The 23,333-nt window shown below is 37.6% G+C and overlaps 1 protein-coding gene across 6 annotated transcripts in view; it reads right to left on the bottom strand.

Annotated features, from left to right (window-relative positions):
- The window catches only part of LOC137615196 (protein tweety-like), a 219,204-nt gene that overhangs the window by 50,027 nt on the left and 145,844 nt on the right, over positions 1-23,333 (bottom strand). For all 6 annotated transcript variants that reach the window (XR_011039189.1, XR_011039191.1, XR_011039190.1 and 3 more), the window contains exons 8-12: positions 22,203-22,357; positions 18,770-18,842; positions 12,914-13,132; positions 12,667-12,806; positions 11,614-11,715 (exon numbers count right to left, since the gene is read on the bottom strand). Coding sequence is in view for 3 of the 6 variants with exons in the window: in XM_068344847.1 (XP_068200948.1) it covers positions 11,614-11,715; positions 12,667-12,806; positions 12,914-13,132; positions 18,770-18,842; positions 22,203-22,357 (689 nt within the window). In the remaining 3 variants the exon portion in view is untranslated. The remainder of the gene's footprint in view (positions 1-11,613; positions 11,716-12,666; positions 12,807-12,913; positions 13,133-18,769; positions 18,843-22,202; positions 22,358-23,333) is intronic.

Below are 23,333 nucleotides of genomic sequence, written 5' to 3'. Positions count from 1 at the left end.
GGGTAAGTATGTTCAAAAATTTATTTTAATATGAAAATATAATTTTTAAACATTTACCTTAGCCGGTGGATATATATATATATAGCTGATTGACACCCTTGGTGGAGGGTAAGAGACTAGCAGTAAACATCATAGGAATATAACTCAAGAGTTTTGATAAAAAACAAACTTAAGGGTTTGTACCTGATAAGGAAGCTGACTTTGATGATTCTCTGCCTCATTAGTCCACTATCCTTATGAAGCCCAGCGATCCACTCAGGGGGCTGAAAGACCTCCTAGGAGCTGTCATATCTGGGGTGACCACCCCTATGACAGGACCTCAACCAATACCCTTGATCTGGGCGCTCTCAAGAAACAAGTTTGACCACCCGCTAAAATCAAAAGATTGCGGAAGACTGTCCCAGTCTCCACATACAACCAAAAAGACAATAGTTTCAAGAGAAGAAAAAAGGTATTAGGATTAGGGGAATGTAGTGGTAGAACCTTCACCCACTACTGCACTCGCTGCTACGAATGGTCCCAAAGTGTAGCTGTCCTCGTAAAGAGTCTGGACATTCTTTAAATAATGTGAAGCGAACACAGATGTACTCCTCCAGTAGGTTGCGTCCATAATGCTTCGTAGGGATCGATTTTGCTTGAAAGCCACTGACGTTGCCACTGCTCTGACTTCATGAGTCTTTACTTTCAATAACCGAAGGTCAGTCTCACCGCAGTGAGCGTGAGCCTCTCTAATTAAAAATCTGACAAAATAAGATAAGGCGTTCTTTAACATCGGTAAGGAGGGCTTCTTGACCAAACACCATAAAGCCTCTGATTCGCCTCGTAAATTTTTGGTTCTGTCAGGATAAAATTTAAGTGCTCTTACAGGGCACAGGACTTTCTATCTCGTTACCAACCACATCCGACGACAGGTTGGGAATCTCAAAAGATTTTGGCCATGGATGAGAAGGTCGCTCATTCTTGGCCAGGAAACCAAGCTGCAAGGAGCATACTGCCTTATTAGAGCAGAAGCCGACGTTCTTGCTGAAGGCATGAACCTCACTAACTCTCTTTGCAGTAGCAAGACTCACTAGAAAAAGTGTCTTCAGAGTAAGGTCTTTAAAAGAGGCTAAGTGCAAAGGTTCAAATTTCTCAGACATAAGAAATTTAAGGACAACATCCAAGTTCCAAGCTGGCGTCACTACCCGATGCTTCTTGGAAGTCTCGAAAGACTTGAGAAGATCTTGAAGGTCTTTATTGTTCGAGAGGTCCATGTTCCTGTGTCTGAACACTGCAGCTAACGTGCTCCTGTAACCTTTAATAGTAGAGGCAGAAAAGTTACGTTCATTCCTACGGTTTAGCAGGAAGTCAGCGATTTGCGCTATAGAGGTATAGGACGAGGAAACAAAGGTGACCTTGCACCAATCTCGAAATACCTCCTATTTGGACTGGTAGATCCTGATGGTAGAGGATCTCCTTGCTCTGGCAATAGCCCAAGCTACCTCTTTCAAAAACCCTCGAGCTCTAGAGAGTCTCTCGATAGTCTGAAGGCAGTTAGACGAAGCGCGTGGAGGCTTTCATGGAATCTTTTCATGTGAGGTTGCTGGAGAAGGTCCAACCGCATTGGCAGACTCCTTGGAATGTCCACCAGCCATTTATGTACCTCGGTGAACTATTCCCTTGAGGGCCAGAGGGGAGCAACCAACGTCAACCTGGTCCCTTCATGAGAGGCGAACTTCTGCAGAACTTTGTGAAGGATTTTGAAGGGAGGAAACGCATAAATTTCCAGGCGAGACCAGTCCAGTAAAAACGCATCGATGTGGACTGCCTCTGAATCTGGAACTGGAGAGCAGTAAGTTGGAAGTCTCTTCGTTATCGAGGTTGCGAAAAGGTCTATGGACGGACAACCCCATATCCTCCATAGTTTCTCACACACCTCCTGATGAAGAGTCCATTCTGTGGAAATGACTTGTCCTCTTCTGCTGAGGCAGTCTGCCATCACGTTTCTTTCTCCCTGAATGAATCTTGTAAGAAGGGTGATGTTTCTTTCCTTTGACCAAACTAGGAGATCCCTTGCGGTTAAGTAAAGAGACTGCGAGTGGGTCCCGCCTTGCTTGGAGATGTAGGCTAATGCTGTGGTGTTGTCCACGTTTACTTGCACCACCTTGTTCCAAATCAGTCCTTCGAAACTCTGCAGGGCCAAAAGAACTGCAAGAAGCTCCTTTTGGTTGATGTGAGGCTTTACCTGGTCTTTGGACCAAAGGCCCGAGCACTCTAGTTTGCCTAGTGTTGCTCCCCACCCCAAGTCCGAAGCGTCTGAGAACAACACATGGTCTGGGCTCTTGTGTGCGAGAGATAGGCCTTCCTGAAGTCTGAGATTGACGTCCCACCATTTCAGGAAAGTCTTGACCGTTTCTGGGAGTGGAATGGACACTGCTTCCAAACCCTTCTCCTTGTCCCAATGCTGGTTGAGGTGAAACTGGAGAGGGCGTAGATTGAGTCTTCCCAGGGAGACAAACTGCTCCAGCGACGAGAGAGTTCCCAACAGACTCATCCACAATCTTACAGAACAACTGCTCTTTTTCTGATAAAGACGAATCTTTAAGAGAGCTTGCTCTAGTCTTGTGGGCGATGGAAAAGCCCGAAAAACTAGACTCCGTATCTCCATCCCCAAATAGAGAATAGTTTGAGATGGGGTCAGTTGCGACTTCTTGTTTACTAGGAGACCCAACTCCTTGGCTAGGTCCAAAGTCCATCTGAGATCCTTCAGACAGCGATTGAAGGATGACGCCCTGAGTAACCAATCGTCTAGGTATAAGGAGGCTCTGACACCTGTCGAATGCAGGAAGCTCGCTACATTCCGCATGAGCATTGTAAATATAAGAGTAGCAGTGCTGAGGCCGAAGCACAGAGCTCAAAACTGGTACACTTCCTTCCCATACATGAACCTTAGATAACGTTGGAAGGTCGGATGGATCGGGATATGGAAGTATGCGTCCTGGAGATCGAGAGAGACCATCCTGTCGCCTTCCCTTACTGCTGCCAGAACAGACTTGGAAGTTTCCATAGTGAACTTTTTTTTCAGGATGAATACATTGAGCACGCTCACGTCCAGCACTGGTCTCCAACCTCCTGTGTTCTTTGGAACCAGGAAGAGGCAGTTGTAAAAGCCTGGAGATTGATGGTTCAAAACCTTCACCACAGCTCCCTTCTCTAACAAAAGAGACACCTGAAGGTGTAAGGCTTGTCTTCTTGCTTCCTCTTGGTATCTGGGAGAGAGATCTATCGGATTTTGAACAAGAGGTGGTTTCTTTACAAAGGGATTTTGTACCCCTCCTTCAACAAGAGGACAGACCATTAGTCCACTCCTCTTCTCTCCCACGCCTGCCAGAAGTTCTTCAATCTGGCCCCTACTGCTGTCTGAAGTTGTGGGCAGTCAGACTCTGCCACAACTAGATCTGGCTCCCCTCCTCTTACCTCGTCTTCCATCAGAACGAAAGTTGCCTCTGTTGGAGGCTCTGCCACGAAAGGGAGGAATAAACCTAGAAGCAGGGGAATCCAACTTCGGTTTGTTGCTAGAAAACGACGAGGGTAAAACCTTGCGAGCCGTTTTAGCAACTAGATCATGGGTATCCTTTAAGGCAAGAGATGACGCTATATCCTTCACAAGATCTAGGGGAAAAAATGAACGAGAGAAAGGAGCAAAAAGAAATTCTGACTTCTGACAAGGAGTAACTCCCGTGGCTAAGAAAGAGCACAATGACACTCTCTTCTTAAGCACACCTGCAGTAAAAATGGCAGCAAGCTCGTTGGATCCATCCCTTACTGCTTTGTCCATACAGGACATAATCTGAACAACAGAATCATTATTAAAAGGTGACACCTCCTTGCTCAAGGCTCCCAACGACCAGTCCAGAAAATTGAAGACTTCAAATGCACGGAAGACTCCCTTGAGTAGATGGTCAAGTTCCGAAGTAGTCCACAACATCTTTGAGCGTCTCATGGCTAGATGGCGAAGAGAGTCTACCAGGCTTGAGAAGTCCCCCTGGGCAGAGGCAGGTACTCCCAAGCCGAGAACTTCTCCTGTGTCATACCAGACGCTCAAACGAGAAGCAAGTTTATTAGGAGGGAAGGCAAAGGAAGACTTTCCAAGACTTCTTTTGGTCTGCAACCAATCTCCCAGCAGACGCAAAGCCCTCTTAGACGACCGAGAGAGCACCAAATTAGTAAAAGAGGGGGCTGTAGCAGCCAACCCTAAAGTGAATTCTGAAGGAGGCGAGCGTGGGGCAGCAGGAACAAAATGCGACGGAAAAACTAATTTAAAAAGAGTCATTATCTTCTTAAAATCCAGAGATTGTTGGGCAGCTCTAGGTTCCTCTTCTTCAGACAAGATACCCAACGGTACATTAGTGGAAAGGGGGTCATCTACTTCCTCCTCAGAGTAAACTTCATCCGAAAGAACAATATTCTTACGAGATGGCGAATCCACAAGAAGTCGAGAAGGCAAAGCTTGACAGCCTACATCAACCTGCCGATGAGTAACAGGCAGAGCATGAGGGTCGACGTCACGTCGGGACTGCATTGACTGACGCTCAATGTCACGTCGAAGCTGGCGATCGGCGTCATGTTTGACAGCATGCCTAACGCTAGGGGTCACGTCAGCGTGACGTGAAACTTCACACTTAGAAGTCTGATGAGAAGAGTTACGCTTATCAGAACCGAGACGCTCTGGAAGCGAGGGTTCGTGTCGATCAGGGGCTGGACAGTAGGACTGCATTAAAGTAGACAGCTTCGACTGCATGTCCTGCAGCACGCTAAAATTAGGATCCCGAACACGAGGATCAGAACGTGACTTCGGCAACGTCAGTGATGATAACGGGAGTCGCAGCACTCACGTCACGTCTGGAACGTCCAGACAAAACAACAGAACCGTGACCATGCGTAGGAGCCTCCGGAGCAACAATACCAGACGCTATAAAGGAACGTTTGGCAGGCGAGCCTTCCTCCGATGAAGATATACGTTCTGGACTGCTCCAATGACTGCAGCCAGGACGTTGACTTTGTTCTGAAGGAACCAATTTCCTCTTAAGAGGTCGGGAAACCTGACGCCAGGATTTCCTACTGACGTTAACGTCTTCGGAGGATGAAGAGAACTTAGTCTCACATCTCCCATGATAAGGGCGATCGTGAGGAGCAACGTCTGCAACTCGTGAGGGAACGTCTGTTCGTGGTTTAACACCTATCGTTACCTTTAGTTGTTTGACATTCCTTCTCCCAGGGGTTGGGGAGCTTGAAAGAGGTCTCGGACTGGGTGAACGACAAGTACGAACAGACGAACCCTCCGCAACACTGAACACATTTTTTGCACTTTTTTCACTAACACTTGCACTTTTTAACAATTTTACATCGGACATGAGTTGATTCCTATCCGTAGCCAGCGATTCGAAATTGGCACCAAGAGCATGAATCGCCTTCATCATGTCCATCAGTGAAGGTTCGTTAGTGCTAGAAGGGGGTTCAGAAACTACCACTACAGGGGGAGGAAAAGGTTCAGGGACATGGGGAGAGGAAAATTCTCGAGAATGAGAAGAGCTTCTTCTGACCCTATCTCTCTCTAACTTATGAGTGTACTTTTCATACTCAAGCCACTCGGTATCTGATAAAATTACACATTCATCACATCGATCCCCCAACTGATATATCCTACCTCTACATTGGTTACAAATAGAGTGGGGGTCGATGGAAGCCTTTGGAAGGCGCCTGTTACAGCCTTTATCACATTTCCTATACACAGGGGAAGGGTCAGCCATTTTGGAATATCCAGAGAGAGATAAAAAAACAAAGCAAGGGTCAAAAACAGTCAAATAAAGGAAAAAAAAAAGAATTCAAGAACAGGTGACAGAAAAACCAACCAAGCGAAAGCCATAAACCAAAAAAAAGTACTTCACCAAAGCTGTAGAAAACTTGGTCAGCGCGAGCAAGAAAATTCAATGTTTACGCCACAGTGGCAGAGAAGAACTGGAGACTTGAGGAATGGTTACAGTATCCTGGCGAGTGGTGGCACTAGTGTACACCTAGCAACCCAACCTACGATCGCCCGCGAGTTTTGAATTTCTGCCGGACGTCAGAGACTTTAGCTATATATATATCCACCGGCTAAGTTAAATGTTTAAAAATTGTACACATTGATCCTGCAGTTACAATTATCGAGTATTGTAGTATATTATGAATTCTGCAAGATACAGAATAATTACATCAAAATATGAAATGCTCATAATTACAATTCTGACTACTAAGACATTAACATCCACCAGTAAACATCAATCTAATTTTAAAGTTGTGTCTTAAACAACTCTAAACTTCCAAGTCATCTTGGACAAAGTTTGGATATTTAAAAGGTTATCTGTGAGGATTTTAAAGATAACTGAGGTTTTTTTCTTGGCCTACAGTATTTTATTTGCTTTTCCATTATCTTAAACTGTCATAGGTTGGTGTTTGGGGACCATGAAATAAATTTATTATTAATTTGTGTAGTTTTATTCTGGTCCTTATCTGTCTTGTAAGATAATCATTGGTTTTGTTGGTGCTTTTCATAATTTGTTGTCTCATCCAGAAAAATATAATTGTATGTGAAGAATGAAAACCCAATTTAATGGTTACTCACGTTAAGTGTTCTGTTACGCTAATGGCCAAGGATTTGTAACGAAATAGAGGAACCATAAAAGACCATAAAAATCAAGACTATTATTAATCAATACTCAATTAAGATATTTGGAATAATAAACTATTTTCTTATTTCACTATACAATTATATTTAAATTACTAAGTTTATTATTCAAATAAATCATCTTTCACTAAAATCTAACAATAGATATATGAAATAAATATGCCTTGCCTTATTATACAAGGTGAGAAGTGAATGTATGCTATGGTGTAAAAGTGCTTAGTAGAGTAGAGTGCACTACAAGCGTCAAATTTCTTCCCCTCTAAGAATGTCCCAAATCATAAAAATGAAGGGAACGAAGAACAGTTTCTCAAATCATCTTTAAAAAGAAATTATATTAAATTACTAAAAGTCAAAAAATATATTTTCAAAATCTGAAAACATTAGTTTATATTCTACAAGTTATTTTTCATTACATTAATATTTTAGAAGTTTACTTTGTCAAAATAGTCTTTGTGTCAAAACAGGTCATGATGCTAAGGTCAAATTAGTCAAAGTCACGTTTATAACATTGCAGACATGAATCATATTGCCTCAAAATATACATCTACTGTATTTAATGTAAATAAATCATACTCTCAGAGAATATTGAAAGACAAAAATTAAAATATAATCTCAACCTTCTTTCTAGTTAGTAATTATGAGGAATAGATAGTAGTTTTGAAAGAAATATTTTTCTTCTCAGTAAATAGCTCGGACATTTCAGTGGTTCCTATCCTGGCATTTCCAGTTTTATACAAATTTATAAGTAATCACATCAGTATCTGCTTAGCTGTATCAATAGTAAATTAAGTTCAGTGTATGTTCAATACTGATATACAAAACAATATATGCTCTGTTTATCCCTAAACAATACAGATCTATTTTAGTACTCATCAGAAGAGATTAAGATGGCCAAAAATATAGTCATAATGAAACTATGTATTCTTTTCTACACATACTGTACTACATTGTACACACTTCAAGAGAAGACAGAAACTGTCAACACACAAAATAGCTATTTCAGCATTAACATTACGAGGAATGGGCCTAACTGAAGAGCAATTTTTTTAATATCATACATGACTGCAGTAATGTGATGTATATTTCAAGAGTATTAGTTATCTTTTTGATAACCATAATATCAAACCTCAAGAACTTATAGTAAAAGCAGCCCACTAATCCGGTTTCATCAAAGTTAGGCATCAATTAGTACTGATACCAGTTATATTTTGAAAAAGAAAATTCGAGACTTCAAAGCAAACTACAGCATTCAAAGACAAAATAATATTGTGAATGAATCTAAAGTAATAAAAGAAATTGTAAGAGGTTCTGAGACAAATTAAGTATATTAGATGATATTACACAAATATATAATGGACTTATTGTTCTGAAAATTAGTTTAGAAATATTTGATTAATTTTTTAAAAGAATCTTGAAAGAATGTTTACCAAAGTTGAAGTACATCATAAAAAAAAATCATAGTATTAGGCAAATGAAACCATTCATCTTTTATGAAGTCGCAGTCACATGACTAAAAGCTATGATTTTATACCCAAAGAAATAAAATAAAATTGATGGTAATATAAAATCATTAACAGGGGATTCAGGTGCAGAATTTTTTCTTTTCATCTAAAAATATCTTATGTGGTAACTAAAGCTTAAAGGATTGTTATATATAATTCAATTCTATTAGCATCTTCAAAGTTCATTAATTCCTATGACCCAGGAGCTCACATGAAAGGTTATTACTACCTATTTAGGTAAAGGGTTTAAGGAGAACTCTTACAGGTGTTACAGGGAGATGTCATTGCAAGTTTTAGCAAAGATTTATGAATAATTTTTGTCAGTTTCAGTATCCAGGAAGAAGTAAGGTTGTGCCTAAGCTTTGAGTTAACCGTTCTAAGAAGAGGGTTCTTGGATGTTGCAATAATTATTGATAATAGCGTTATTTTGAGAGAGAGAGAGAGAGAGAGAGAGAGAGAGAGAGAGAGAGAGAGAGAGAGAGAGAGAGAGAGAGAGAGAAAAAAAATTGGTTCCAAGTAGTCTCTAAGATTACTGTAATATTCATGATCCTAAATTAAAAAGGTATGGCATCATGTATGGTTATCTGGCTTTCACTTTCTGGTTGAGAATATCCTAAAAATTATGACATATTGGGTAAAATAGTAGAAACTACTCTCTTGCTGGGTACATTTGAATTAGGCACGCACAAAGTTTTGCTTAAAATATCCATACATGGAAATCTCTTCACAGCATTCTTATTCCTAATCCTGTGTAGATCATATCAAAATTGTGTTGGTGCATCAGGTGTAGCAGAAGCAATGTGACTGAATTATGAAATGCAGATTTTTATCAGGCTTGAACTTATGGCTTTTAGCATGCATTGGTATGTATAAGTGCAATGATGCATCAAAGATTGGTGTTAAAATCTAACCCCCTACATGGAGTAAACTTTAATAGATTATGCATGTATTCGGTTCCTTTCACATTCATAAATAGCTCACCAGAATATATTGCATAGCAAATATTTCTATGAACTCCCCCTGACGTTTGTATTGCTTCTTCTCCAGAACCTCGGTTTAATCAGCACTTGCCCAAAAAGTAAAAAAAAAAAAAATCTGGGCTCAACCTGTGCCGGCCAGTGAAATGCTCCTAAAGCACCATTTCTAAGGAAAATAACTGCTATAATATTACCAGAGAAAAAAGGCATAGGAATGCTAGGTTGAACTAGCTCGCTCACCTATTGGATGTGGAACATTCTAGCGGTATGTGAGAAGAAGCCCAGAACTGCAGCGCCAGATACACTTTTGTCTTTTCAATTTCTCTAATGTATCAGCTGCAATTACATGTTCTTCATATTGCATGCATACTGCACATTAAGATGGCCTCCTCTGGTTTTTAAGCAATTACTGCTTGCAGCGTACAAGGGAATTGCTTAGGGGATGATCATGATCCAGATTCCCTTTCTGTATCATCTCATGGACAATACTTGTGATTTAAATAATTGTCGTGAAGACTGGGTTTCACTCATGGTAGTATTCATGGAAAAGGATGTTTCAATGGTTGCTGATCAAGCTAAGCACAAAATGGAACTTGTTGCTAGTTCAGGGGAAAAGCCAGGGAAGATTAGGCTAGCTGATTATAGCGAGCATATCGCTGATACTGTAATGACACACCTTCACTATCAGACAATTCACATAATCCGCCATATTTTGATAGTGAGCAGCTTCATAAACTCTTAACATCATAGAAATTCCTCCCTAATTTTGTAAGTTTTATGTTACTGCAATTACTTATACATTTAAGATTCAGGGGATCTCAAAATTTATCTGGGGCAAATGACATAACAAATTCTCATGGACAGCATTTTTTTTTTTATGATGTACTGTAAAGCTACAGTACATCACTTTTAGTTAAGAAATGAGAAGTAAAATAAATGTTTTATTTTTTAGATTTTTAAATATTTTTTTTTTTAAATTTATAAATTTATTAAAAAGACAGTAAAATAAAGTTGAAATATCAAATGAGTTACTGCATTGGTGATCATAAGGAGTTACTGTACTGAAAGGGGTTTATAGGGTATTTGAATGGTTAATTTTTGTCAGAATATAATTTTCATGTGAAGTTTTGTAGCTAATTAACACCACATGAGATATGACTAGTTTTTTTTCAACATTTAGGAAAATAACAAAAAATTGAATTTTAATAATAAAATTATTTCTATAAAACTTGCCTGAGGTTCACATGGCTTTTTCCAAGCAAGTAAAGCTTTCGACGCTAAAGCCATATGAACCTCAGGCGAGTTTAATAAAAAAATAAATTTCACAATAAAAAGTTAACCAGTGTCCTCTTCCAGATGACATTATCAGAATTTCATCACTTCAGAATATGTCATCAGATCCTCCAAGGATTAGTATCAATTCAGTTATGAGTTTTCACTAATTTGAAAAAAAATTTCTCTGAAAGAGACAAAGCATCGTCTTACATGTTTTTACATTAGATTTTCCATTTATGGAATTAGATTTTAAATGAGTTCTCATTACTACTGACTTCAGTTTTGTGCACTTCTTGCCTGCACTCTCACTATGTCTTGATCTTTATAAATCTCCTTTTTCCATTTTTTTCCATGCCTATGTTTTTCTGACTATTTTGAATCTCTTCTATCACTTGCTCAAACCATCTCAATATTTCTCTATTTTTCAGTTGTCTGATATTACATCTTCCCTACCGTAATACAGTATGATCGTCCTAACTCACTGGCATTGTAATATGCCCTTCATTAGGTCTTCGCTGTCTCTACTAATAGGATATTCTTATACACCAGAGCAGTACTTATCTTCTTCAATTTCACCCAGTTGAAGCTGATCTTCCTTAATGTCTTTTCAATCCCTGCTCTATAGTCTAGTATCCTCAAGATAACAGAAATCTAACCATTCTAGGACTTGCTCTTCCCATTCTTTTCATTTCTCTTACATTTCAGGTATTGAAAATCTCTTGCTTCACATATTTCCAAACACCTTTTCAACAACATTTTACATTTGGTACAGTACAGCACTGAAATTACTTTCCTGACTCAATTTTTTATTTATTTATTCATATTTGCTGGATACCAATACACAAACACACCTACAGTATACACATACATATGTATGTAGCCTATACACATACATGTGTGTGTCCAGTATCAAGAAAGAAACAAAGTACTGTAAGTATAATAAAATTGTGAATTCCTTGTGCACAATCTGTCCTATCATCTATTCTCTTCAATATAGAAAAGAATACTGTATAATTGATGTATATATCACATGGTAACAAATTAGAATGCCCAAAAATCTGTTACATTACATTTGGTACTTACCATTTTCAGTTTGCATCGCTGTATATATAGTATATAGTTCATCTTTCAAGAAACTGTAGGAATGACTTACTTGTGGTTGAGGTAGATCCAGGTGTGAGAAGTAAACCAAACCAAAATTGTGAAGAGTAAACTACTTCCTGCAGCAGAAAGGAGAAGATAAACAATGCCAGACCTGAAAGTAAAGGAAATCTTGAATATTAACAGGTATGTATTGTATAATTTTTCTCTTTACTATATGTATACCTTATTCTGTGTTTACAGTGATTACATAACAAATATGTTAAATGCCTCAGGCTACTATATGTTCTTAGGAGCAATATTGATATGAAAAATTCCTGAATTAGTAATGTTTATAGGAAATATTAAAAAATAAATACTGCATGTGATTATATGACCTATACACAAAATTCACATGGAATATAGAAGGTCCTCAATTTTCAAACTTAATCGGTTCTAAGAAGCTGTTTGCAAGTCAAATTGTTTGTAAGTCCTTTTTTTATGGGGGGAGGGGGGTCTAGGGTAGACCTAATCTGAATCCCATGTCTATGAGTTCTAAATACAAAAGTCAACAATTAGTCGGGTTTCTAATGAAATGGATATCAGGTTATTACAAATATTGTTTTGCTTACAGTATTAAATTATATAATATCTGATTACAGTATTTCTTTATCTTATCTTTGGTATTTTCAGTTGACTTTGTATTTGTATCTCTGAGTACAGTATTTGCAAGTTAGGGAGCTTATTGTTTTAAGTAATCAAATGAGAGAATTGAGAGTTCACATTCACATACATAACTTAAGATTATCTTTTAAAAACCCTAAATGAATTGTACATTAAAGCAGCACTAGCTATTGATCAAAATGGAAGATTACCAAATTGACCAAACCAGAAGAATTTGCGACTTAGGTTATATAAAGAGAAAGTATGAAAGGGGTCTAAAGGCAACAAAATTATAAGCAAAACTAGCCACTAAATCCTTTTGTGTATTCTTATGAATTATGTGTATTTGTTTTCTATGACTAATGGGTGGATTACATAATAATAAATGAAATTTTAGGAAATAATTTGATTCTCTACTACATGTAGTGTCAATTGCTGTTGGAAAATCTCTTAAAATTCTCACATTGCTTGATTGCAGGAGCCATTCAGGGCTGTGCGATACTGATCATTGAGTGCCTTGCACTCAAGATGAGCTGCAACTACACCTAAGTACCGCTGAGATTTGTTAACGTAGGCACCCAAGTGATCCAGCCTTGGGTGAATCTGTAAGGCAAGTTAAAAGTTTTAACTCAATTCCCATATAGGTTTATAATGTATACAGTACTGTAATTTATTCATTTAAAAAAAAGATTAATAATTAAAATACCTACCTCGCTGCGTTCATAGTAAATATCTGCAACACTAGTAACTTTATTCAGGGAGGTGAGAATATACTCGGCTGCTTGACGAGCATGTGTTAAGTATCGTGTAAATGGAGATGGTCTGTTAGGATCACAACGCAGGTAGTAAGATGCTACATCTCTAGACACTAGGCCACTCAACTGATTCTCCAAAAATGGGTTAGGATTCATGCACCAGTCTGACATTGCCTGAAAAATAGAGAGGTAAATTATTGAAGATTCCAGGAAATAACATATGATGTACATTACATACTACAGTATTTTATTTTCCTTGTTGGGGTCCTTGGGCTTATAGCATCCAGCTTTTCCAACTAGGGTTGTAGCTTAGCAAGTAGTAGTAGTAGTAGTAATAATAATAATAATAATAATAATAATAATAATAATAATAATAATAATAATACAGTAATTGCCAAAAGAAAAAATTAATATACAGTACAGTATAGGTCTTGTATAGATATTGAGAATCATTAAAAGGAGTCAGTCAGTTTATTAGTAAAAAATACAGGAACACACTCCTTCAATAAACAAAATTTTGGTAATAAAATTAATTATTTCTATACTCACCTGAGGTTCATCTAACTTCCTTCTCAAAACTAGCTAAATGTTGACATCCATTCTTAAACTTAAAACTCCTATTTTTACTTTAACTTTAAAAGCCATGCTCCTCTAGTCTTGCATTGCACCTATATAGTGGTGAATGGCAATGGGAATGCTTTGGTATGTGTCATTAAAGGGATGTCAACAGCCTCTTGATATCACCAGTTAGTGCAAAGATACCACAGGGACTTATCATATGTTTTTGAAAGATCCATAAACTAGAGGAACTTCCTTGATTACAGATAAATAGGATGTGAAAATAAGGCATCAGTCAAATCTAACAAAACATCCAATCCCCCAGGGCTGTAGAAGGAGTCTCCATCTAAAACCTTGTGAGAACTGTAAGCCTTTTTAGAATTAATACAGAACTGGCCTTTAACCCCCAGATTACTTGGCCATTAGGAACAACTTATGATTTTTACAGTTAGGCAAATATGCTAGAAATATTCAGCAAAAGGAGAGAAATATTCAGCAAAAGGAAAGGTGATGTATGTTGTGTTTATGGACCTGGAGAAAGCTTATGATAAGAGTTGATAGGGAGGCAATGTGGAAAGTGATGAGGTTATATGGAATTGGTGGAAGGTTGTTGCAAGCAGTGAAAAGTTTCTATATAGGCAGCAAACCGTGTGTTAGGATAGGAAATTACGTGAGCGAGTGGTTTCCAGTGAGAGTGAGACAGACATGGATGTGTGATGTTGCCATAGCTGTTCAATTTGTTTGTTGATGGAGTGGTGAGAGAGGTGAATGCTTGAGTGCTTGGTCGAGGATTGAAACTGATAGACGAGAGTGATCATGAGTAGGAGGTAAATCAGTTGTTGTTTGCAGATAATACTGTACTGGTTGCGTACTCGTAGGGGAAGCCAGGTCAATTGGTGACAGTTTAGAACGGTGTGCGAGAGAAGGAAGTCGAGAGTTAATGTGGGTAAGAGTAAGGTTATGAGATGCCCAAGAAAGGAGAGTGGTGCTAGGTTGAATGGAGAGTTACTTGAGGGAGTAGATCACTTTAAGAAATTGTGGTGTGTTGTTACTGCATATGGTGGAGTGGAAGCAGATGTACATTAGAGAGTGAATAAAGGCTGTAAAGTGGTGGGGGAAGTGAAGGGAGTGGTAAAGAATAGAGGGTTAGGAATGAATGTAAAGAGACCTCTGTAAGAGAAAGTCATTGTACCAACTATGGTGTATGGATCGGAGTTGTGGAGAATGAAAGTGACGGAGAGACAGAAATTGAATGTGTTCAAGATGAAGTGTCTGAGGAATATGGCTGGTGTATCTCTATTGGATAGGATTAGGAACGTAGTGAGGGTGAGAATGGGTGTAAGAAAGGATTTAGTAGTAGAGTGGATATGAATGTATTAAGGGGGTTTGGCCATGTAAAGAGAATGGAAAATGGATATCTGCTTAAGATGATGATGAATGCAAGAGCTGATGGGAGAAGTACAAGAGGCAGGCCAAGGTTTGGGTGGATGGATGGAGTGGAGAAAGCTCTAGGTGATAGGATATATGTGAGAGTCAGAAGAACGTGCTTGGAATGAATGGTGAGTGATTGTGAAGCAGTTTCGGTAGGCCCTGCTACTTCCTCCGCTTGCCTTGGTGACCGCTGAGGTAGCAGCAGTAGGGGATTCAGGATATGACACGTCATTTGTGGTGGATAATGGGGAAGGGTAAGCTGTGGCACCCTAGCAGTACCAACCAAACTCAAGTGGATCTCTCATCAGGCTGGGAGGAGTGAAGAGAAGAAAGGTCCTCTTTTGTTCTTTTTTTTTATGTCAGCTACCCCCAAAATTAGGGATTTGACTTGGTAAATAGAAAAATAATTGTGAGAGTTATATTACAATGTTCACCTGCCATCAGGGCTTCTAATACAGTACAGTAGTCTATTTTAATACCGTAGTGCTAGAAATATAAACTAAATTTCAAGAAGATGAAACAAAAATCCTATATTATGTGCCTCAAAGAAAGGTAGAAAATCTAAATAATGAAATGTAAAAAAATCAGAGAATTAGTCTATTCCTTGACAATTAAAAATTAAAAAGTCACTACAAAAGATTATCAGACACTATGGACTTCAAGTATACACACACATAACACTCGATCATAACTGAGATGTTGTTTGCAAACCTCAATAGAACTTTCACCATATAAAACACGGCTAAAATATGTTAAGTTTGACATACTTACAGTTTTAAAACTTTTCAAAGTGATGTCTGTTGTTCAACCAATACAAAATTTAATTTATTTTGCTCCTGTAGGTATCCAACCATCTAAACACATCTATTATTGCTTGGAATGTTGTAGGTATAGTTTCTGATGATTAAATATAAAATTGATAACTAAGAAATTAGAATAACTTATACAAAATATGGCTCAGAAAAGGTGACAGTAAGCTAACAGAATTTATATTATCAATTATCATGAAGATGATAAAATAATATCTTTTTAAAAATGAGTACATATTGTAACTTTGACTGATAAATTTTATTTGGTAAATACATTAAATTTTAAGTGAAAAATATTTTGCCATTACATTGGAAACTTTTGTCAAGCATTTATTGAAATGTGTATTGTAAATTTTTCAGGTTTATTATCGAAAGAACAAAAAATTATGTGAATAAGGGCACCAAAATACTGATGTCTAACCAAGTGATAATTTGATTTCTTAATTGAATTATGTTACATTAAAACTGGCTGCTAATGGCTCTACAGGACGGAGTTACCATTTTAAGAGAGGATTCACTGGCCTTCTGAACTTTAACAAAGGAAGCTAGCGATGTTGAGCTTATGAAGCTTATAACTATCGAAAGTTAGCTGATTGTTTTAATTATCTAAAAGTAAAGTCATGTCATTATTGTCATCGTTCCTGCTACGAACAACTACTGTACCCTAGCCTTCCCTGGCTTTTCCCCTGAACTAACAGCAATTTTTCTTTAGCATTGCCCTGTTAACTTGATCAGTAGTCATTGAAATATGTTTTCTCATTACAGGTATCATGAGGGAAACGCACTTTACACAATGGTTATTGCCCCTGACACAACGCACCAAGGGAATGAAGACGATGAACTTCTAGAAACAATTCCCGTGCACACACCATGCGGTAATTTTTAAGAAAACCAGGGAGACATAGGCACCGTATCAAGCAAACAATCTGGAGAAGGTCCGATCAATACTGGCAAGACTGAAGAGACAAAGAGACTAGCATGTCAGTTACCATTTGGCGCTAAAATGTTCCTTCCCTTACTAGGGACATATGTATTTATTGAAGGGAAAGATAATACATACATACATATACCAAGGCATTTCCCCCAATTTTGGGGGGTAGCCGACATCAAACAAATGAAACAGAAAAGGGGACCTCTCCTCTCTAAGTTCCTCCCAGCCTGACAAGGGACTCAACCGAGTTTGGGTGGTACAGTACTGATAGGGGTGCCACAGCCCACCCTACCCCGTTATCCACCACAGATGAAGCTTCATAACGCTGAATCTCCTACTGCTCCTACCTCCGCGGTCTTCTAGGGGTGCCACAGCCCACCCTCCCCCGTTATCCACCATAGATGAAGCTTCATGACGCTGAATCTCCTACTGCTCCTACCTCCGCGGTGTTCCAAGGCTCCGGAGGAAGCAGCAGAGCCTACCGGAACTGCATCACAATCGCTTGCCATTCATTCCTATTTCTAGCACGCTCTCCTGCCTCTCTCACATCTATCCTCCTATCACCCAGAGCTTCCTTCACTCCATCCATCCATCTAAACCTTGGCCTTCCTCTTGTACTTCTCCCATCAACTCTTGCATTCATCACCTTCTTTAGCAGACAGCCATTTTCCATTCTCTCAACATGGCCAAACCACCTCAACACATTCATATCCACTCTAGCTGCTAACTCATTTCTTACACCCATTCTCACCCTCACTACTTTGTTCCTAACCCTATCTACTCGAGATACACCAGTCATACTCCTTAGACATTTCATCTCCAACACATTCAATTTCTGTCTCTCCGTCACTTTCATTCCCCATAACTCCGATCCATACATCACAGTTGGTGCAATCACTTTCTTATACAGAAATCTCTTTACATTCATGCCCAACCCTCTATTTTTACTACTACCTTAACTGCCCCCAACACTTTGCATCCTTCATTCACTCTCTGACGTACATTTGCTTCCACTCCACCATTTGCTGCAACAACAGACCCCAAGTACTTAAACTGATCCACCTCCTCATGTAACTCTCCATTCAACATGACATTCAACCTCGCACCACCTTCCCTTCTTGTACATCTCATAACCTTACTCTTACCCACATTAACTCTCAACTTCCTTCTCTCACACACCCTTCCAAATTCTGTCACTAATCGGCTAAGCTTCTCTTCCGCGTATGCAACCAGTACAGTATCATCCGCAAACAACAACTGATTTACCTCCCATTCATGGTCATTCTCGTCTACCAGTTTCAATCCTCGTCCAAGCACTCAAGCATTCACCTCTCTCACCACTCCATCAACATACAAGTTAAACAACCACGGCGACATCTCAGCCCCACTCTCACCGGAAACCAGTCGCTCACTTCATTTCCCATCCTAACACATGCTTCACTACCTTTGTAGAAACATTTCACTGCTTGCAACAACCTTCCACCAACTCCATATAACCTCATCACATTCCACATTGCTTCCCTATCAACTCTATCATACGCTTTCTCCAGATCCATAAACGCAACATACACCTCCTTACCTTTTGCTAAATATTTCAACTGTAAAAATCGGATTCATACAACCCCTACTTCTTCTAAAACCACCCTGTACTTCTAAGATTGCACTCTCTGTTTTATCCTTAAAATGTTTAAAATTTTACGGGTAAAGGTTGATTAAACAGAGTTTTTGGAGAAGCAGCAATATGAACATCAGGGAAAGTTCATAGAAATAAATAGGTAAATCTTCCCCTATTAACTATGATACCATGATAATAAAAGAATCAGGAGTTACATTATTTGAGCTAGGCACTTTGCAGCAGACATTACTACTGGATTAACACACTAAAATTATTTGCATATTGTATTACTCCTGTTTTGGAGACCATAGAAGACCTGTGGCCTTACAGTACTCTAATAAAAGGGCTTAACAAAAGGTAGTAAAATTAGGTTTCCATTTCTAACAGAAATATAGAAAAAGGGGGGTGGTAGGACCAGCCTACTATTCAAATACGAGGAGGAGAACTTTCTTATTGCATATACTTACCACAGATGTCACAAGGTATATTGATGTTAAGCCCCAACAAAGGATCATTGCCAATAGTCCCAAGACTGAAAATCTGAAAAAGAAAAAACCCCACCTAGTAAACGTTTTATGAACTTCCAAAAATAACTAAAACCTTTAAATCAGCAGAAATGAATAGATGCATACGTGGCCTCATCACATATAAAGTTGAGTGTCAATATTAACAGTATAATTGATTTATACTGTAAATCAAATTAAACTTGGCACTGATATCTGAAATGATTAAGGAATTAAATATAAATATGTAATTTCTTATCTTTTATTTCAGAATATACTGTAGTGTATATTGTATGCCAAATTTTAACGTCCCTCTATTTATTTGGATTGCATTATCCAAATAACTGTATTAAGGATTAGTTTTTCCTTTGGAGGATGAACAAAGGCATGGATGAAGCAATGGATTTGTAGTTTTGGATATTGCAAATAGATCCAAAACTGTATAACAATGGTAAATACAGCATAGTATACGTACAGTATATAGATATATATATTTAGTATATCAATACAATTACAGTATAGCAATCCCTCACTTGATTGCATTTCCTTTATGCACTTCCCTATGACCAGACCCTTTTCAGAAAGAACATATACACACTTAACCCCATTATAGTAAATGATGTAAATGCTTATAGGATCAGATATTGGGCAAAATGAAGATCAAACTCTCGGAATGGTAACAAAAAATACCTGTGCTCATCTAGATGAAGTAGCTAAGCACTGTACACTTGTAATGTATGTACCGTATACTGTATTCTGATTGGCTTAAGGAGAATATTGCATACTGATTGTGTTAATTGATCATTAGGAAGAGTGGGGATAAAAAAGCAACATTGGATGAAGTGAAATTTGCACAAAATTTTTGTTTGCAGTTCTTTAATCTGCGTTATTGTTTTTGTAAAGTGCAACGTTATTGAGGCTTTACCATTAGTTTGTGTTAACTATGTTTTGCTTGGGCCTTATTCTTTGTGTGTGTGCTGGTGGCACCACAGATATGAGAGGGAGGGAGGGAGATAAACTTTGCAGTACACTATTTAACAGTAATTGTAAACATTATATATGTACTGTATACAGTACAGTATTACAACAGTAATGTATTACGGTATATATGATTGCACAGAGTAACGTATGATTTGGAAAGACGCTGTGTTAATATAAAAGTATAAGGTACTGGACACATGTAAAAACACACAATGTGCAGTACAACTTTCATTATGCATACTAATACTAAAATTAAAACTAAAAGCACCCAACAGAAATGTAAATAGAATACTTAGGTTTGATACAACTGGATGGAACACTTTAGTGAGTTATGAATAGAAGATATGAAGGGAATAATTTGATTGATATACCTGAAGCTAATGAAGACCTTGATGTGTCCATGAATGAATTCAGTGTTTTTGAAGTGGAAGCTATTAATAAAAACTCAAGAGATGGAAAGCCCCTGGATACAATGGAATAACTGCCGAGATGATATTGGTAAAAAATGAAGTGACTCCTAGAATACTTGCAAGATTATTTTGTAGAATGTGGTGTGAAGAGGCAAAACCTGATGAATTGGAGCTAAGAGTGCAGGTGAAAATGGCTAAAAAAGAGCTCTTGACTGAATGCAATAACTACAGAGGCATCACACTTATGTCAGTTGTCATGAAAATATATAGTACAGTACAGTATGCTTATTCTAAAGAGACTACAGAGAAAGATTGACGAAAAGCTGAGAGATGAACAAACAGGACTTAGAAAAGGTAGAAGTTGTACAGACCAAATTTTCATTTTAAGACATATGGTACATCAATGCGTAGAATACAGTATAGAAATCCACTTTTTATGGCATTTGTGAACTATGAAAAAGCCTTTGATAGTCTGCACCAGACAATTTTGTGGAGAGTCCGTGCATTATTATGGAGTTCCTCTTAAACATGGAAATTTGATTAAGTCTGTTCATGAGCATAGTGAGTGCAAAGTTGATGTTAGTGAAGTCCTATCAAATGAATTTCCAGAGAACAATGTAGTACTGTACTCCAAGGAAATGTGTTGTCACCTATGTTGTTTATCCTCCTCATGGATTTTGTAATGCACAGAACAGTTGGGGATGGTGGAGAAGGATTGGACTGGATTGGTAATAGGAAATTAGCTGACCTAGAGTATGCTGATGACGCTCTCCTTATTGGCAAAACACCACAGGGTTTGCAATGCTTGCTTACCAGAATGCATGAAATATGAGTTTGGGCTTAAGATAAATAGAAGAAACACAGAGATTATAAGAACAGAATATGCAATGGAAGATGAAATATCATGGGAAGGAGAATGGATTAATGCGGTAGAATTATTTAAATATTTAGGAAATATGATCCCTAATAGTCTTTAGAATTGGAGTTTAATGAAAGGTGGAAAAAAGCAAATCAGACAATAGTAGATTAAGTAAAATTTGGAAATCAAATCATCTGAAATTACATATAAATCAGGCTATATATCAGTTTACTGTATGGATATGAGTCGTGGTATGACAATGAAACAATATCCAACAGATTTTGTAGATTTGAGAAAAAAGCCCTCAGAAGAATATTGGATGTTAAAAATGGCAGGAAAAGACTAGAAATGAAACTATAAGAGAGATTACTAGAGTGCTATATGTGGATGAGATCATGGTGAGGGGTAGATGGAGATGGTTTGGCCATGCTCTTTGCAATCCCCAAGAGAGATTAGTTCACCAAACTTTTAACTGGGCTCCACAAGGTACTAGAAGAGTTGGAAGACACAGGCCTACATGGCTGAGGACTATGAAGTGTGAAGTAGATGTTGATGAAGGGAGAAGTATTGATCTAAAAGCTCAAGATAGAGACGGCTGGTGAAAGCTAACCGAGGCCCTTTGCATCAATAGGCGTGAGAGGAGATGATGAGGATAACTAATACTGTACATTCATACACTACCTTATGATTGTTGGTGTGATGATAAAGTACCGGTCTTTTACCGATTATATATATATCTATAGGGGGTTTCAGGTAGGCTAGACTATTGTGAAAAAGTTTTCAATAGCAATGCTGTGTATTTTCCTTACTAAAGTTGTATGTTTGGATAAGACTTTGGGATAGCATATACAGTATGCTAGTCTATGTACAATCCCTGTGTTCACACTTTTGTCATATTTCTAATCCCATTGGTACTACTAGGGTGATTACAGTATTCAAGTGATTAATGTATAATGATATTTGTACTGGATCTTGTACAGAAAAAAATTATTTTTCATATTTCATTAAAAGTCTTGAAATTCCTAAACTTTTAAATTTCATATTGTAAATTGAGTTTTTTAAATCATTCTTTAATTTTCAATAATGTATGTCATTTTATTTTCAGAAAAAGTTGCAGTAAGTGACACTGAGCATTATTAAAACTTACGTGATTAATGTACAGCGTGAGTGGCGGGCTACTCCAACCATCACTACAAGAACAACCATCATGAGAAGTCCAGTCAGTCCGATAGTTCCAACCCATCTGCCTAGTTCACCCACTTTCAGAATCCGTACAATTCCTCCCATTTCTGCTCCGGACATCTGGAACAAGTACAGTACTATTAGATATCTACACAAAAAATAACTTGCTTACTTAATTATGAGTTTTCAGATCAATGATGTACTGTAATTTTAAATTCACAATTGATGTATGAGCATGTTGGGCACTTACAGTTAAAATATCACCATACAAACTAATAATATATGCCTTTATTCCCTGCAGTTATATTAACTAACTGGAAGTTTAAAATATTTCTAGTAATTTGAATTACATGTTGTCCATTTTCTCTTACAAATAAATGTAACTTAAATGAAAATAATCTACTTGTAATTATTCTAAATACGACACAAAATAGAAAAACAATGGAATATGTAATGTACTGTATTGCATAGAAATTTATCCAATTATTTCATGTAAAATAACCATAAGCGTTTAAAAATTTAGTAAACCTATTCCTCTGCTGATATCCTGTTCATGTGGCATTTCTTCTATCTGTGACAAGATGTTAGTTCCAGGTTGTGCAAAGTTGTATCAATACAAGCCTTTTTATATCATGTTATTCATTTGATTATTTTATAGAATGTTTACATATCATTGGTATAAATAATGTGATTTAGTTTCTTTAAACTGTTATTTGGACAAATTTTGTTATTGATCATCATTACCTAATGTATTATTTCACATGCTCATGTTTAAATAAAATTGAGTGTTCATTGTTTTATGTTTCAGTGCCATTCTACAATTTAAATATCTCTGCAATTTGAATAATCACTTCCATGTATTTATAAAGTTACAAGAAATAAATCTCAAAATATTATAAATAAAATAAGGTTTATATGGGAGCATAAAAATAGAGTAAACTATACATATAAAGGCTATTATTTGAGTAAGAACTTAGGTCTAATATACCCAACATTTTTTCATACCAATTTTTTTAATATCTAAAGAGGCAGCAACGCAAAATACTTTTTAAATTGGTTTAAAGAGTTACAGGTGGTGGTTAGAGATTGCATAGTG

This window comes from Palaemon carinicauda, chromosome 21, assembly GCF_036898095.1.
Source record: "Palaemon carinicauda isolate YSFRI2023 chromosome 21, ASM3689809v2, whole genome shotgun sequence".
NCBI classification, from domain to species: Eukaryota; Metazoa; Arthropoda; class Malacostraca; order Decapoda; family Palaemonidae; genus Palaemon; species Palaemon carinicauda.
This window is presented reverse-complemented; position numbering and strand designations above follow the sequence as displayed.